The 18,858-nt window shown below is 37.0% G+C and overlaps 1 protein-coding gene across 7 annotated transcripts in view; it reads right to left on the bottom strand.

Moving 5' to 3' along the window:
* The window catches only part of LOC142334498 (uncharacterized), a 653,384-nt gene that overhangs the window by 169,064 nt on the left and 465,462 nt on the right, over positions 1 to 18,858 (bottom strand). For all 7 annotated transcript variants that reach the window (XM_075382580.1, XM_075382581.1, XM_075382583.1 and 4 more), the window contains 2 exons: positions 16,206 to 16,379; positions 11,340 to 12,719 (listed from right to left, as the gene is read on the bottom strand). In XM_075382580.1, the coding sequence (XP_075238695.1) occupies positions 11,340 to 12,719; positions 16,206 to 16,379 (1,554 nt within the window). The remainder of the gene's footprint in view (positions 1 to 11,339; positions 12,720 to 16,205; positions 16,380 to 18,858) is intronic.

Here is an 18,858-nt window from a genome sequence, read left to right as displayed (position 1 = left end):
TTAGCTTGTACAGAAAAAAAGTTCGTTTCTTAGTTGAGGTTTTTCGCTTATTTGAAAATTTTATTTTGAAACGTCTTTTTTCTCAGTCGGGTCTTAGAGTTGTCAAAAACTGACGAAAAGCAACGTAGAAGTTCCACTTTTCGATGGGTTCCTAGTGAAGAAAAAAATTTTGGTATAGCTTTTAGAGAAAGAAGTTCGTCTCTTAGTCGAGGTTTTTCGCTTATTTGAAATATTTATTTTAAAACGTCTCTTTTTTCAATCGGGTCTGAGAGTTGTCGAAAGCTAACGAAAAGCAACGTAGGAATCCCACTTTTTGTGTGGGTCCTAGTGCCAAAACAATTTTTGGTTTAGCTTGTACAGAAAAAAAGTTGGTCTCTTAGTTGAGGTTTTTCACTAATTTGATAATTTTATTTTAAAACGTCTCCTTCTTTCAATCGGGTCTGAGAGTTGTCGAAAGCTAACGAAAAGCAACGTAGGAATCCCACTTTTTGTGTGGGTCCTGGTGCCAAAACAATTTTTGGTTTAGCCTGTACAGAAAAAAAGTTCGTCTCTTGGTTGAGGTTTTTCACTTATTTGATAATTTTATTTTAAAACGTCTCCTTTTTTCAATCGGGTCTGAGAGTTGTCGAAAGCTACCGAAAAGCAACGTAGAAAACTCACTTTTTGTGTGGGTCCTAGTGCCAAAACAATTTTTGGTTTAGCTTGTACAGAAAAAAGTTCGTTTCTTAGTTGAGGTTTTTCGCTTATTTGAAAATTTTATTTTGAAACGTCTCCTTTTTTCAATCGGGTCTGAGAGTTGTCGAAAGCTAACGAAAAGCAACGTAGGAATCCCACTTTTTGTGTGGGTCCTAGTGCCAAAACAATTTTTGGTTTAGCTTGTACAGAAAAAAAGTTCGTCTCTTAGTTGAGGTTTTTCACTTATTTGATAATTTTATTTTAAAACGTCTCCTTTTTTCAATCGGGTCTGAGAGTTGTCGAAAGCTAACGAAAAGCAACGTAGGAATCCCACTTTTTGTGTGGGTCCTAGTGCCAAAAACAATTTTTGGTTTAGCTAGTACAGAAAAAAAGTTCGTTTCTTAGTCGAGGTTTTTCGCTTATTTGAAATATTTATTTTAAAACGTCTCTTTTTCCAATCGGGTCTGAGAGTTGTCGAAAGCTAACGAAAAGCAACGTAGGAATCCCACTTTTTGTGTGGGTCCTAGTGGCAAAACAATTTTTGGTTTAGCTTGTACAGAAATAAAGTTGGTCTCTTAGTTGAGGTTTTTCACTTATTTGATAATTTTATTTTAAAACGTCTCCTTTTTTCAATCGGGTCTGAGAGTTGTCGAAAGCTAACGAAAAGCAACGTAGGAGTCCCACTTTTTGTGTGGGTCCTAGAGCAGAAACAATTTTGGTTTAGCTTGTTTAGAAAAAAAGTTCGTCTCTTAGTTGGGTTTTTCGCTTATTTGAAAATTATATTTTAAAACGTCTTTTTTTTCCAATCGGGTCTTAGAGTTGTGGAAAGCTAACGAAAAGCAACGTAGGAGTCCCACTTTCTGAGTGGCTCCAAGCACAGAAACAACTTTTGGTTTAGCTTGTAAAGAAAAAAAGTTCGTCTCTTAGTTGGGTTTTTCGCTTATTTGAAAATTTTATTTTAAAACGTCTTTTTTCTCAATCAAATCTTAGAATTCACGAAAGCTAACGAAAAGCAACATAGGAATCCCACTTTTAGTGTGGGTCCTAGTGCAAAAACAATAATTGGTTTTGCTTGTACAGAAAAAAGTTCGTCTCTTAGTTGGGTTTTTCGCTTATTTGAAAATTTTATTTAAAAATGTCTTTTTTTCAATCGGGTCTTAGAATTGTCGAAAGCTAACAAAAAGCAACGTAGGAGTCCCACTTTTTGTGTGTGTCCTAGTGCAGAAACAATTTTGGATTGAGCTTGTATAGAAAAAAAGTTCGTCTCTTAGTTGGGTTTTTCGCTTATTTGAAAATTTTATTTTAAAACGTCTTTTTTTCCAATCGGGTCTTAGAGTTGTCGAAAGCTAACAAAAAGCAACGTAGGAGTTTCACGTTTTGTGTGGGTCCTAGTGCAGAAACAATTTTTGGTTTAGCTTGTATAGAAAAAAAGTTCGCCTCTTGGTTTGGTTTTTCGCTTATTTGAAAATTTTATTTTAAAACGTCTTTTTTTTCAGTCGGATCTTAGAGTTATCGAAAACTACCAAAAAGCAACTTAGGAGTCCCACTTTCTGTGTGCGTCCTAGTGCAAAGACAATTTTTGATTTAGCTTGTATAGTAAAAAGTTCGTCTCTTAGTTGGGTTTTTCGCTTATTTGAAAATTTTATTTTAAAACGTCTTTTTTTCTAATCGGGTCTTAGAGTTGTCGTCGTTTTCCTCGGTATAAAAACAAACATATCAAATCTAAGAAACCAAAAATACAGACCGTTCCTTACATTTAAAAAATGCCGACAAAAAATTTTTGTGTGGGTCCTAGTGCAGAAACAATTTTTGGTTCAGCTTCTATAGAAAAAAGTTCGCCTCTTGGTTGGGTTTTTCGCTTATTTGAAAATTTTATTTTAAAACATCTTTTTTTTCAATCAGGATCTTAGAGTTGTCGAAAGCTAATGAAAAGCAACGTAGGAGTCCCACTTTTTGTGTGGGTCCTAGTGCAGAAAAAATTTTCGGTTTAGCTTGTATAGAAAAAAATGTCTGTTCCTAAAATATTGGTATAGAAAACCAGGTTTTGTCGCCAAAAACGTTCCCGATGCCTTATGGGCTTTCCCCGATTTTTTTCACTGTGTGTGTTTGTGTGTGCGTGTGGTTGTTAGATGTTGTTTTATATGTCTTCTTTGATGTTGGGCTTTGTATTATAAATTTCAGCAGCTTCTTCACAGGTAATTTTTTCATTTGTTTCTTTAAAGGACACATTAGAGTTGGTCTGTATGACCTAATCTGATCCACGAAACCTATTGTCCCGATGTTTCGTACAATTTAGACTTGTTTATGGTGCATTTGGTGCTATATTTATACATACAGGGTACTCAAAACTCAGGTTAAAAGTACCCATGAACCGCGAGAAAGCACTATTTAATTTGGTTTATGAAAAGAATTTGGTTGGACACAAGTTTGTATATGAAAAGAATTTGGATGGACATAGGTTTGTATATGAAAAGAATTTGGCTGGATGAAGGTTTGTATGAAAAGAATTTGGATGGAACTATGAAAAGAATTAATCTAGACTTTAACTAGGGTCCTTGACCATGTAATTTAATTCAGTATTTACCCCCCCCCAACTGGAATTAATAGGTCTTTTCATAATTCCACGTCTCGACTAGGGTCGGAATAGAACTTGACCGAAGTTGTCACGTCATAAAATTATTGTTGAAAAACAGAATGAGAACTTAAATCAAAGACTGATAATAGTTTACTCAAATATTCTCTACGAACAACAACAATTCTCAACAAACATCGTTGTATATCAATCAATGATAGCCGGATAGGCAACACAATGAAATTGATTATTATACCATTTATATACAAGGTTTACCAGTACACTAACAAAACAGTACGTAGCTTCAATGGTACACTAATGACGACCGTTCTCTAAGAGGAGTGCGCTGCGAATGCAAAAAATTCACATCAAAATTTAGTTAAAATAGTGAAATGTTAAACCCTTGACTATAATGAGTCCATTGTTCAACGTACGCCGTTTAATTCTACTTCTGTCTTCTAAATCCCTGCAAAATCAAAAGGAGAGTTGATCTGTATAATTCGTGAGAACTGAACATTTCAATAAGTTTTCTAATATCCGAATTATTCTGATTTTCTAAATATAGCCGGTAAATTGCCTCAAAATGAACGCCGTTGACGCGCTTGATGGATATCGGGATTGAAACAGAAAAAAGAAAGAGGAGATAGAATATGACCAATTTTTCTTTTTTCAGTATCAAAAAGTGTTCCAATTTGGCGTCCAATTTCAGTTAGATTCATAAAATTTATTTCATTCAACTTCTAAACTGACAGATATTAAGCTTCAAAATAATGTCAGCTAGCAATCACTCTAATGAATTGCGATAACCTATTACACTATGACCAAATAACCGGGCGGTACCGGTTTATCCCGTTTCTTTTCATTTTGCTCTTTTGATTTGACTGAATTTCATACATTGCGTAATTCAAGGCGTGAAAATCGTGACTTGTGAAAAAGGAAAAACGTGATGAAAACGGTAAAGCGAATTGAAAAAAACATAGCAGGATAAGTCCTGACATACAATTCAAAGATTTTTCCTTCAATAAACAAAAAACTAGTCCTAGAATGGACAATTAAGAGACTGGAAAAACCATTTAGAAAGAAGCCGATCAAAAAATTGAAAAACAGTAACAATTAAAGTCAAAATGCCGCATGTGAACAAAAAACCACTAGCGATAATTCAAATTTTCGTTCAAACACCATTTTCTCACTCTACTGTAAAATATGAGCAATTAAATTTTTCACTCCACTTTTTCATTCCACTTCCTGTTTCGGTGTGACCAAAATCACAACTCCAATTTGACTTCAAAAATCATGAAAATGTGTGAACAGATCTTTAAAAAGGACAGCTCCCCAATACAATTCAAATTCTTTGAATTGCAAAAAAGAGAGCGCCTAAATAATAGCCGTTGAGAGCCTGAGCTATACAGTGCCACAAAAAAATTAACCGCAATATCGAGTCTTAAGCGGCAGGAATTGGCAGTAAGTCATTCTTAATCAAAATTTAAATAACGTTTTTAAACGCTTCCGTTTTCGAAATTTTTTAATAGTTCAGCAATGAACTCAGATTCCTTTGATATTAGAGAAAATATCTTTACACGTCCGTGGTCGAAGTTTTGTACTGAAAAAATATTATTCGAGCTTTTCCTCCATCACATCTATACTTTGTAAGTTTCTCACATTCCTATTTCTCACAAAACCAAAAAACTGCAAAAGAAATCGGAGGGGCCAAAGTAAGATATCAACATGACTAACATGCCAAAATCTTAACATCAGCATACAATAACAATTCAGAAGTCTTAAAAACAAACCTTGGCAGGTATAAAGGCTGAAAAAGGCATAATAGCCCTTCATATGAAGGCAAGATTCACAAACTTCACAAACATTTCGAAAACCAACCCTATCTCTCTTAGCGAAAACGTCGGGTAAAACATGAAGACAATAAATGGCTCGGAATTACGCCGCAATAAAAATCCAATAAAAGTCAATTACTTTGACACTTAGCAATATCTACTGCAGAAGTCGCCGAAAGTAATAGATAATGACTGAGACAATTATTTCGATTAAAAAGTTATCAAACAAAAAGAGCTGTCATTAAGGAAATAAAAAGATAAGAGAGCAGCAAGTACAAATGGTAGCGAAACTCAACAAATTGCTCAGTCTTTTCTTTTTGAGATTAAGTGTAAAAGTCACAGAAATCATTAGCAATAATTTGAAGCTATTTGACAAAGTTAGAAGACATACTAATAATACTCAACAGAAGATATATTAAGAATCCAAGTCAAATTGACGCATGTAGAAAATCCTTCTGAAAAAAACAAAGATTTTTTAAACACCAGTTTCCCACTCGAGTTTAAAGGCCTTTTGAAAACAATCCTGCTTCAAAAATGCTCGCATTTTGGCTCCTACTATTCCAGTGTGACAAAAATTGCCACTCTAAATTGGTTTCTAAATAGCTGCAAACACAGGAAGAATTGCAAAAGCCACTCGAAGCTTCGGAACTTCACAAGTAGCTCTGTAACAGCAGCCGATACCATTATCTCTTGTCATAAAACATTTATTGTAAGCCTCACTAGATTCGATTTAAAAATTTGATTAAAAATTACACTTGTCAAAACGAGAAAAACTTGAGCATTGACATCATTGAAACCAGCTAACAAAAACAACTTCGAGATAAATCAGGAAGCATACAAAAAAGCTACACAGATTCAACCCCTTAAAATAATGTTGACAGACAAACGACAGCGAAATCTTGACACTGCAAAATGTAATAGAGACATATCTGGCAAAATTACAAAAAGATATATAAAATGAACAAAAATCGCCAAATCGGAGTTGTATTTGTAAATTCTTATGACAAAAGTGACACAAGTGAAAAGAGGTGTCTAAAGCATGAAATGTCAAAGGTACGAGAAAAAAGTCTACTCGAATATATGAAAACAAAATAACTACCAAAAAAAGCCACGAACTTCCCAAAGAATTTAAAAAATGTGCCTAATTGCGCTCAAAACGCATTATGAGGCTTTATAGAAACTTGTTGGGATCAATTTCGGAAAGCTACTCATTAAAATACAAGCAAAAGCACAGCCAAATGGACAAACGAACGGCCATCAACAGTAATCTATAAACTTCACTCTCTCAACAACACTTTCGAAAGTCGAAAAGTCCTTTACTGACACAGCGAATGATCAAAAAATTTCTCTCGCTCAGACGAAATTAGTTCACACGAGTTTTACTCACTTTCACTGTTAGGTCTAACCACCGGTAGCATAAAGGTCTTGCGGTTAAAAAACCTCAAGAAAACCAATACTCATCTACCAATCGTAAAAAAAAGACAGCGCACTCATACAAGCCACATCTTTTGGATCGTAAAAATAGGCGGCTATAAGAACCGGCTAAGAAGATGACGTCGGCTACTAAAAATGCTTCAGAAAAGAGTAAAGTATCTAAAGGTCAAATTTGAAAAACTAATTCCGCAAAATACTGGAGCAAAATACTACAATATTTAGTTCCGAGGATGGACAAATACTGCTAGGATCAAAAAAATCAGCGGACTAAAAATCTCCATGCAATAACTCATCATAATTGTCTTAAAAACTTAGAACTCCACATTGCGGCCAAAAAACATCGAGGTAAGATTCGTAGCAACTGAACTGAATTGATGAAAAAAAATGAGAAAAAAAATTAGGGCAGAAAACACTAAAGTTTTTCCTTAGTTGACCTTACAGCAAAATAAAAATTAAGATGTACTTCTCTCTTTTCGGAGACATAACAGAAAAACATTTAAAATATCAGTAAAACAAAAAACAGAACAATTCTAAAAACAAAAAAACTCTTCAATTAAAACTTAGCCCCAGGAACAATCTTTTTTAAGTAATTTCAATAAATTCTCAGCTCTACATTGCAGCAAATAAAATAAATTGCAAAACAACAAAAATTGGAGAAAAAAAGAAAAACGACTATAATGAGTGATAGGGCTTTTTTAACAATTAAGAAAGCAGAGCCAAAACTATAAGACTTGGGAATGCTTGAATGAGACAAGCTAGAAAAAAGAAAAACATGTACTCAAAAATAAAAAAAGACTACTTTGTAGTTTTAGAACGTAAAAATCAAATTAAATGAAAAATAAACCACATTTCAAAAATTAGCATTCGTGACACGGAAAAAAACTGAGCCATCCTCCTGTCTAAATAAAAAAATGAACAAACAGAAAATGTCAAATTTACCATTATGATACATAATTAACTGAATTTCAAATAGTTGACGACAAACATTCAATCATCTATCAAATGAAAATTAAATCCCCTGACTGTGGAGAGAAACAGTTTTTCTAGTGATTAGAAAAAAAAAACACAAAAACCTTGGATAAATTGAACAACAGTCGCGAAATTGGAGTAGTATGTGTAGATTTTTATGAAATGAAAATGACTCAATTTAAAAGAAATGTACGGTGCATGAAATATCACAGAAAAAAACGTCCACTCCAAGATCTAAAAGCAAAAAAAACTTAAAAAAAGCCAAGCACTTGAGAAAAAATGAGAAAAAAGTGTCCAATTTGCGATTAAAACGCATTATTAGGATCTCAAAAAATTATTATCAATTTTGGAAAGCTACATATTAATGCAGCAACGGTCAAAAAATATTTCCAAAAAAAAAATTAAAAAAACAAGCAGAAAAAGACAGCCAAATGGACAAAAAACCGCTTAAAACAATTATCTAAAAACTCCACTTAATCAACACTTTCCAAAGTCAAAAAGTCCTTCGCTGAATGCAGCACATGATTATAAAATTTCTCGCGCTCATAAATTAGTTCAAGCTATAGTTTTACAGACTTTCGCTGTTAGGTCAAAACGCCGTAAGCACAAACAGTACTTGGGGTAAAAACACCTAAAGAAAATCAGCACTTCTCTTCCATTCGTAAAAAGATAGCGCACTTATACAACAAAAAATCTTGCATCGTAAAAAATAGGGCTATAAAGCCGGCTGAGAAGATGAGGTCGACTATTAAAATATGCAAAACATTTCCTTAAAGCTTTCCTTAAACTTCAGAAAAGAGTTAAAGGAACTTCCGGATAAAATTTTGCGGTAGTTAAAAAATTTATCGGAAAATTGTTTACAAACTCTTTAGTTCTAATGAAAAAATCAAGGCCAGATTTTAAAAATTAATTCCACCAAAACATTGGAACACAATTCTACAATATTCTGTCAAAAGCCAAGGCTGCAGAAAACATTTTGACTTTTTTCCAAAATGTGTCTATAAACAGAGCAACAAAAAGCATTTTTTTCCCAATGTTTTCCATGAGTTCGAAATATGTCTCTCACTTTTATCACCACAGCTCGTAATTTCTTCTCACTGACAATTTAAAGGCATGATTGAAAAACTAAAAAATTGAAAAATTAAAAACATAATAAGCTTCCACTTAAGAAACGAAGAAGTATCAAAATAATTTCAAATGTTGCCTTTTGGCTGAAAATGAAGAATGAAGGCCAAATCAATTAACGATCAGGCAAATAGTAAACAAAACATATGAAATGACGGAAAAAAACTTGCAAATGAGTGTATCGATAACTTGATCAAATTTTTTCGTCGAAAACCAATCTAACACTTAATAGTTGATTGAAATTCTCCTGAAAACAGCAACAAAGAGCTTGCACCCAGGTCAACCGTATTAAACCCTGAACTATTAAACTGCGGAGGAGCATATTAAAAGCCCGAAAAAAGTGACAATTTGAGTTTAAACGATACAAACTATTTGAGATGACTAAAACGGTTACTAAGATCTCTCAAAATTGAAATTGGTTTTGAGAAAGAAACATATCTATTACATCGCTAAAACGATTTAAAAATGGAAACAATGCTTTCAGAAATCGCTCAATAACGAAAAGTTTGGCTAGCTTAGCCACAACTTTACAACATCTTTTTTCAATCTTTCAACAAATGCTATATGCAAAATCACCACTACCTTCCCTTCCCTCAATAATTTTTTATGTAATCAAAGCAATTGCCTATTTTTCATATTCTTTTACAAATTGCTATGTTTGTTTCACTTATTGAAAAATGCACGTCACAGTAACAACTCTTCCAGTAGTGAAAAAGGGCGGTGAATCATAGCCAGCTGAATAATTTCTTAAGGCCAATAACTTCAGCATTTAGATGCAGATTGAATTGCGTAATTCCTCGGAAAATCATTGCCAAATACATTGAGCCTTTTTTTTAAAAAAACTCTAAAATCTAAAAATAAAAAGCTGGAGACAAAAATCCAAGAATATACTACGAAATTGGTAAATATGTGCTCAATTTGCGCTTGAAATGAATTATAAGGCTCTTAAAAAATTTGGGCTTCATTTCGGAAAGCTACATATTGCAGCAACGGTCAAAAATTATTGCTACAAAAATTCAAAATACAGGTAAAAAATCAGACAAATGGAGGAAAAAACGGCTATCAACAGTTATGTATGAGCTTCATCCTCTCAAAACCTCTTTCCAAAAAGAAAAAGTCAATCACTGAACACAGTCCATTATCAAAAAACTTCTCTTGTGCAAAAGAAATTAGTTCACAAGACAGTTTTACTCACTTCCTCTGTTAGGCCAGAACACCGTTAGCACACAGTACTTACGGTAAAAAATACCTAAAAAAACCAACACTCCACCTCGAGTCGTAAAAAAGACGACGCACTTATACAATCCAAATCCTTTTAATTGTAGAAATTGAGTAGTCTATGATAGCCGGCTGAGAAGATGAGGGCGGCTATTAAAAATATAAACATAACCGACTAACGTCGGGCGAATTGCTCTCAAACGACCGGCGAGCGGTTGGCTTGGTCAGTAGCTAGCCACGGGGGGGGGGGGTGCACCGGGGGCTGATGGGGGCAGCACTGGGTGGGGGGGGGGGCAAAAGCGCGGTGGGGGGGGGGTGGAGCCAATAGTGGGGGTGAGGGGGGTCAACAAAGGGGGGGGGGTGTCAACCTCTAAGAACCGCCCCTCACACCATAAGTATAAGTATAAGTCTCCAAGACAGTTTGAGCTGAAACAGACCTGAAAGGCTCTAAGAGCACATAATGCCCGCTGGGCGCTACCTGTTTATCCCGTTTTTGAGGACGAAAAGTCAAAAGCGTCAGACGAAAAATTGGTCAAGCGAAAAATCGCATTAAAAAAAAGACCGACAGGACTAATATAATTGCTACAAACTTCGTTTGAGAGCAATTAAAAAGCATGCCTTCCCTACTCGTCAGTGAAGAATTAGTAAAGGAACTTGTGGATACAATTTCTAGAGAGTTAGAAAATTTTATCTAAAATTTTATCCGGAAGTTTATATACTAAATCTTTAGTTCAAATGAAGGATTCAAGACCAATTTCAAAATTCAAGATCAAGCTTCCATTTTTGAGACGAAAAAGTGCCAACATAATTTCAGACGTTGCTTCTTAGCAAAAATGAACAATGCGGGCCAAATCAATTAACTGTAAGGCAAACAGTCTGCAAAGCAATTACAATAGCTAAAACACTTTAAAATGAGTGTAAAAACAGGCAAAATATCAATAAACTGATGGTCAAAAACACTAAAAGTGGGTTTAAATTCTCCTGAGAATGTCATCAAGGAGCTGCACTCGGGTCAACCGTATTAAACTGCGGAAGAGCAGCATATCAAAAGCCCGAAAATAGTGAAAAATTAGATTTAAACGACACAAATTGTTTGAGACGACTGAAACTGGTGTTGAGAAAAATATCTATTAGACTGCTAAAAACAAATTTAAACTGAAAACATTGCTTGAAAAATTGCTCATCAACGAAAAATTTTGTTAGTTTAGCGACAAATTTCCGACATCTTTTTTCGCTTCAAAAAGTGGTACACGCAAAATCATCACTCCATCTTCCCTTCTCTCCTTGAATTCTTTCATCAAAGAAACAATTGCACATTTTCCAAGTGCTATATTTTTGTCACTGATTGAAAAAAGCACGTCACAGTAACAATTCTCCCAGTAGTAAAAAGAGGCGGTGAATGGTTGCCGGCTGAATAGCTCAGTCAGACGAATAATTTGAGCATATAGATGCAGATTGAATTTCCCAATTCCTCAGAAAATCTCGTGGTTAATGACGCACTAGCTCACACTAACCGGAAGAGGGCTGTAGCGTGGATGAAAATCTACGCATGGATCCGGTTGCCTTCGCAAGTTTTGTTTTCAACGGAGCTGATCCACCCGGTGGTGGTGGTGGCGGAGCGTTTGATGATAGAGGCACCGGAGGTGGCGCTGGAGGAGCTGACATGTACATACTTGGCGCAATGCTCATTGAGCCCGCCACATCGGGCGGTGGATGTGGAGGTGAGGCAGAGCAATGGAACTTCGTGCTCAATGAAAACCTCTGGGGTCGACTCGTTCGCGACCTTTGCTGTTCATCATCTCGTACGCTATCCAAAGGCGTCTGTACTTCTGACAAAGACTGTTGAGGCAAAACGAAAGATTTTTCGCCTACTTCAATATTCTCTCTGCTAATTTTGCCCTTTGATTTAAAGTCGAGATCAATCTCTGAATTATATTGAGCCACAGGTGCTGAGACAGTGCCGGAAGTTTGCATACCTAATAACTTTGTCTTTGATTTTAAACGCGACTGCCCGTAATGCGGCGTGCTGGGCTGGGCAGAAGCACTGTTTGTCACCATTTGTGCACCAGTTTGAGATGGGAACGCTGATCGAGTTGCCGACGCGGCTGCTGTTTCCAACTGTGGTGAAGACACAGGCATTGCGGTTTTGGCAAACGCCGAAAAAACTTGATCAGGGAATGCACCTCCTGATTTTGGTGCAGCACTGCCAAATAAAGAAGAAGCTATACGATCCTTAAACAAGTCCACAGCAGAGGGTCTCCCAGATGGCGCTCTGGTCCCAAAAAATCCCCCTGAGGCTGCATTAGACTGTCCGAACAACGATCCTGCTGATGTTGAAGCTGCACCATTGAATGTGGATAATGACGTAGGGGACTCCCCTGACAAGGGCGCACCTCCGAATGAGAACGATGAAGTAGGAGCAGCCCCAGAAAAGCTCACCGCAGCTGTTTTCTCGGAAGATATTGCTCCTGTCCCAAATATTCCCGCATGGTCTGCATTAGGTTGTCCGAACAATGATCCAGCGAATGTGGAGGCTGCATTGTTAGATGAGGACGACGAAGTAGGAACTCCAAACAAGCTCAACCCAGGTTGTTTCTCAGAAGACGTTGATCTAAAAAGTCCCGCAGAAGCGGCATTAGTTTGTCCAAATAATGATTCTCCGGATGTGTGGGCTACACTGCCAAATGAGGACGAAGTAACAGGAGCCCCAAACAAGCTGATCTCAGTTGGTTTCTCATTAAGCGTTGCTACTCGTGCTGCAAAGCCACCAGATACAGAATTCATAGCTAGTGAAGAAAAGGGAGCGGGCACTGCAGCTCTTCCGAAGATACCACCACTGCTACTTTGGGCCATATTTTGAATTTTGGATGCTTCAACGATAGAAGAGCTCTGATCTAAAATTTAACAAAATTAGAGTTTTTTTCACCGATTGAGCATTCAACAAACAGTGACGAAGTCTATTCATTCAACCTTGCCTAGCCATGCCCTTATATTCATGATTATAAACACAGCCAGCAGATTGCCCAAATAGCTGCGAAATAGACTTGTGTGCTTATTAAAATTCACTCCACAGAAGCCTTTTGATTATGGACCTTTCTTACACATATGAGCTCCTTTGACCTTAGATTACTAAGTTTCAAAGTGCTTAATTCTTTTTTATTGAGTGAGGCAAGTTACGTAAGATCTAATCACGCAAATGAACTAAAACTTTTGTTAGAGAGAGTGAAAAATGACGTAGTTAGAGAGAGTGAAAAATGACTTTATAGTATCATCCCGTTTCTACTTTGTGCTGATTTTTTAGTGCTCATACTGTTGAGTAAAACATTGAGTAAAGCAGGTCACAAGTCAACGCGAAGGTCGTGAATTACTTAAAACGGAAAATCTGAGTGATAGGTTAAGCGAATTTTTAAAAAAGCAAGTCCTGACCAACAATTAAAGACTTTTTTGCTAAACGAAAAAAACTAGACCTAGAGTAAACAGACAGCGAAAACTTCTTTTTAGCAAACAATTTGATCAAAAAATCGGAAAAACAGTAAAAATCAATGTCAATGTCACAAACAAGAAATCAAATTTTTAACACCATTTTCTCACTCCACTTCATCACCTAATCATTACTCTACAAAACCATCACCTTATTTGACTTCAAAAAAGATGTTCAAAATGTGTGCGCCCACTACGGTTCAAATTCTTGGAATCGTAAAAAAAATATAAGCGCTATAGTAGCCGCCTCAGAAGATAAGGGCGGCTAGTAATAAACTTGTGCATGTGTTGATAGAATGAGGGCGCTATATGGAGAGGAGTATATTTCATACAATGAGGATAAATGCTTTTAATCTTGATTTTTGTTACTGTCCACTAGAAAGATAGGGCATAAACTTCGCTCGCATGGGTTCTGATTTTCACACCAAATGGATATTTTTTGGGATTAAAGCCATTTTCTCTTTTAATTTTGCTCTTTTTTTGGTAATTAGCACTGCCATTGATTTCGTTCTCTTCTATTATGAAGATAATAAAAACATAACTGACTAATGTAGGGTGAATTGCTCTCAAACGACCGGCGAGCGGTTGGCTTCGTCAGTAGCTAGCGACGGTTTAGTGAGGCTAGCTTTAGATTAATTGAAGCGGCGTAAGGTGAGCGCAGTGGGGGTGCACCGCAGCGGGGGTGCAAAAGCGGATTGAGGGGACTGATGTGGGGGCGGTGGGTGGGATCAATTTCTAAGAACCGCCCTTCACACCATAATTATAAGTCTCCAAAACAGCTTCCGTTAATCGCATACTTTAAGACTAGTGGGCTGAACGGCTCTAAGAAAATTTTATGCAAACTGGGCGCTACCTCTTTATCCCGTTTCTGAAGAGGAAAGTCAAATGGGTCAGACGAAAAATCGGCCAAGCGAAAAATTGCATGAAAGAGACAAACAGGACATAGCTGGCAGATTTCCAGAAAATAGCCGCAATAGATTTGTAGATCGGCAGTCTAAACAAAACAGTAAAAAAGACAGACCAAAAAAATTCGTCTTTTCATTGAAGGTTGATTTGATATATTTTGATTTAAAATCTGTATAAGTTATTGCTGCCTCTATTAGCAGATCTCAAATAACCTTCATTTAGAGTGATACACACCCATTTGACCTTATCTCTTTGAATTAAAGTAAATAAAAGTCAATTTCAAAGTGAGAACGTCATTTTTGAGAGTGAGGTAAGTCAAGTGTGACTAAAAATTTAATCACGCGCATGAACAAAAGAACTCGCTCCACTAAGAGCGAAAAATGACGTCACACATGCAATTCAGTTAAAATTGCATGAACGAATGAACAAAAAGTGGCTGTGACGTCATATGGTCGTAACAAAAATCATGACGACGAAATAAAAAAAAACCAAGAGAAGGTCAATAATAGCCCCAGCTATCGCTGTGCGGCTATTAATAAACATATTTGCTACAAATTGTTTTTGAGAGCAATTAACAATAATTTCCTGAGAAGTGCCTGTTATGTCATTTATGATAAAAACCATTTCTACTATAACTCATTATTAACGAGAATCAGAGATGATGACATTACGCCATATAACAGCAGCTGAAGTGCGGCATCAACAAAGAGAGAGAGAGAGAGAGAGAGAGAGAGAGAGAGAGAGAGAGAGAGAAGAGAGATAGTGTGTATGAGAGAGAGAGATAGAAACGTGAACGAGAAAGAAGGACAGAAACCCTAATCGACAAAGAGAGATAGAAATATTTTCCATGCTGGGATTCGACTCTGCAACTTCTAGTTTTCTAGCCTTGTTAGTAAATAAATCATAGAAAAAAACTAAAAAAGGCAAAATTAAAAACAAAATTTCCAATTTCGCGAAAAAGTTCAAAACAATTTTTTGTCTCAAAAGTTCTTTCAAGTAACCCATCTCCAAGACTTAAAAAAGTTCCTTGGCCAGTAATGGTCGTTAAACTAGTTTAAGGACAAAAATAATCAAAAATTTTGAAAACAATTGCAAATTTTAACAAAATCTTGCTAAAATTCAATATATTAAAATCTTCAAAACCATTTCATTGTCTCAAAAGAATATCCAGTATCCCTATTTTAAGCGTTAAATATTTCACTGGCGCATAAAGAGAAAAGTACAAAAAGACTATCCCTGTTTCAAGCCTGAATTAGTTTCACTGGCTCAAAGATCCATACACTTGGAACATGATTAAAATTTTCCGAAAATTTGAAAAAAAATTTGAAATTTTATCCAAAAATTACTAAGACGGGAGACAAAAAAATTTATCAACATTCCATTAGCTCTAGAAACTAGGCAGCAGATTATTATCAAACCTTAGAGAAGGTCCCAGGGCCGCTGGTGCCGGAAAAAATTCGAAAACATGAGAAAATTGCAAATATTTAAAAAAAAATTGCGCAAACTCGTGATATTAAAATCTTGGAAAACATTTCATTACATCCATAAACTATGCAGTAACATACTATCAAACCCTAGAGGAAGTTCCCTGGCTCTTGAGCCTAGAGAAAACTAAAAAATGACATAAAAAGTTTCAAAAAAACTGCTAGTTTTATTAAAAAAAATTGCTATAACTTTGATATTAAAAAAATCAAAATTAATTCCGTTTTTAAGGGCAAAATGGTCAGACAGAAAATAGCAATAAAGAAGACCACAGGACCAATATAATTGCTACAAACTTAGTTTGAGAGCAATTTAAAACTAAAGATTTTTATTTGGGTATTTCGCAATACAGATTACTGTTTTTGTAAATATCAATATTACCATCACTTTATTAACTTTCCATATATAAACTTGCCATTATTTTTTGTTATGGAGCAAACGAAATTCAACTGTTGGGTGTAAACAAACCGATAACGAAGACTAATGGGGAGAAACAAATTCTTCCAGCTCACCTCTTATTGCATCCAATTTGTCCGTAATTTCTTCGAGCTTTTCCTCCTGCTGCAGAGCAATCTGTCCATCACTTCTACGTCCGGAGGATCCATATGATTTTATACTAAAGGAAGCGTTTCGCGCCTTCAGAGATCGTAACATTGTAGGTAGTTTTCCTAGTTTCGGCCGAGAATCTACATCCGAAAAAAATAAAAAAAGTGGTATAAATAATCACACATGTTAATAAGGATCTTAATTCACAAGCATATTCGCATGAACGGCATTAAATTTAGGTAGGCTCTTCGTTTCTCCGCTTCAAACACGTGGAAAACAGCTGAAACAAACCATGAGAAGTTCTAGCCTATTTTGAAAAAGTTGGGTCTTTATCTCATCATTCTAGTTTTACTGCAGCAGCAAATTTTAAAACGCCCGACCTATGTTTCTTTGGAAAAGACGTTCATCATTATCACAATAAATAGTCATTATGACTAATTTCAACCTTCCATAATTTCAAATGCTACAAGAATGATTTTGATGTTGAACTTCTATTGGATAATCCACTTAGGTTTCCGGTTTCATTTGATGTACCCATTCTACTTCACTGAAAGACATTTAATTGATCGACAAACGTGAAAATCATTGGCTGAACTTCAGAGGCTTTAACCCCGCATTGTCATCCACAATGCTAGATAGAAAAATCTTTTAAAAAGCGCCGCTTTATAACATCGTGACAACTTTCGGATCTTTTCCGTTTGTGCCCCCCCCCCCCCCCAGCTTAGTGGGTGCATAATAATTGCACCCCCCCCCCCAAAAGCACGAGCCATATTTTCACATGATGATTTACTGAGTAATGACACGTGCTCTGGAACTGTGGGGGGGGGGGGTGCATAACGTACTGAGGGGGGGGGGGGGGCACAAACGGAAAAGATCCCAATTTTCTAATGACTTGTTTATTCTAACTCTTCCAACAATAATAAATTATCATAACCGACTTACGTAGGGCGAATTGCTTTTAAACGATCGGCGAGCGGTTGGCTGCGGTAGTAGCCAGATGGGGCTTGAGGATGCTAGCGTTAGGGGATGAGCGGGGTGGGGTCATTTTTTGGGGGGGGGGGGGGGGGGGGTCAATCGATGGGGGAGGGGGAGGGGTTACATGTGGTTGGGACGGCTGGAGGATAGAGCTCCAAATATTTCAATAGACGAGGGTGCACAGTAGGAGTGTTGGGCGTGGGTGACTCAGAGGGGCGTAGAACTCATTACGCAAGATTAGGAATCGCCTTCGCATCATGAAATTATATTTATGTCCCCTCAAGTTTCGGCGAATCGCATACTAAGAGAAGAATAAGGCCTCGGGCTCAAAGAGAGCTGATGAGCCATTTCCTGCTTTTCGGGCTTTACCTGTTTATCCTGTTTTGAAGGACGAAAAGTTAAAAGGGTCAGACAAAATTGGTCAAGCAAAAAATCGCATACAAAAAGACCCCAGGACTAGGACTAACATAATTCCTAAAAACTTCGTTTGAGAGCAATTAATCAGCAAAATCTTTCGACCGAAGTTAGAATCGTTTTCTTTTATGTTTCCGTTTCAATTATTTTCAAAAACTTACACTTTCTAACTTAGCTACAACTCCAGCAGTCCCCCAAATGTTGTGAACATCGGACGTACAACCCATCCCGAAGAAAACAAGAACCTAGAGAATCTAGAATCGTACAGACCCATCAGCTTAACGTCGGTTATTGGCAAAGTCATGGAGCGAATGGTATGTGAAAGAACGAAGCATCACCTCGAGACGAACAATCTACTGTGCGAAGACCAAGCAGGCTTCCGGAAGTGGAGATCGACATAATACCCGCTGATACGACTCTCACAGCAGATCAGTGACGGCTTCCAGAAAAACCCATGGAACGGACGGTTCTCGCGTTAACTGACTGCAGCAAAGGATACGACACCGTATGGAGAGACGCCCTGCTGTGGAAATTGACCAAAAAAGGCTTCAGTCGACATATGGTGCGATGGATCCAAAGCTGGTTAAGCAACCGCCTCGCTTACGTCCAGTTCGGGAACAGCAGAAGCAAGACAAAGACATTCAAACAGGGAGTTCCCCATGGATCAGTAATCAGCCCCATCCTATTTCTGGTATACATAGACGACATCGAGGAAGGACTAGAGGAAGATCTACACGTGAGCTTATTCGCCGATGATGTTGCTGTCTATGCTCAAAGCAGAGACATCGAAGCTGCCAGCCAGAAAGTGCAGCGAGCACTTGACCATGTCAATGAATGGAGCCTCAAATCAAAACTCTCCATCTCGAAAGAGAAATGTGAATGCAGTTTCTTTTCCACCAACAAAAAAGAAAGCAAACACGTACTGGACCTGTACATTGGCGGAACGAGAGTTAAACAAACAAACCGCAGTTTCTGGGTGTCATATATGACAGACAATTTAGATTCAACGCGCATGTCAGAAATGTTACAAAGAAAGTAATCAATCGAAGCAGAGTTCTTTACATCTTCTCGGGCACTGACTAGGCCACCCTGCGCCGCACCTATATCGCAACGGGAAGAACAGTAATTCAGTACGCTGGACCGGCCTGGCAACCGTGAATTTCCAAAACAAGCAGGGAAGAGCTGGAAAGGAGCCAGAGATTTGCAGCTCGAGCCATTACGGGACAGTTG

The sequence above is a fragment of the Convolutriloba macropyga genome, chromosome 2 (genome assembly GCF_964194025.1).
Source record: "Convolutriloba macropyga chromosome 2, txConMacr16.3, whole genome shotgun sequence".
Taxonomy (NCBI): Eukaryota; Metazoa; Xenacoelomorpha; order Acoela; family Convolutidae; genus Convolutriloba; species Convolutriloba macropyga.
This window is presented reverse-complemented; position numbering and strand designations above follow the sequence as displayed.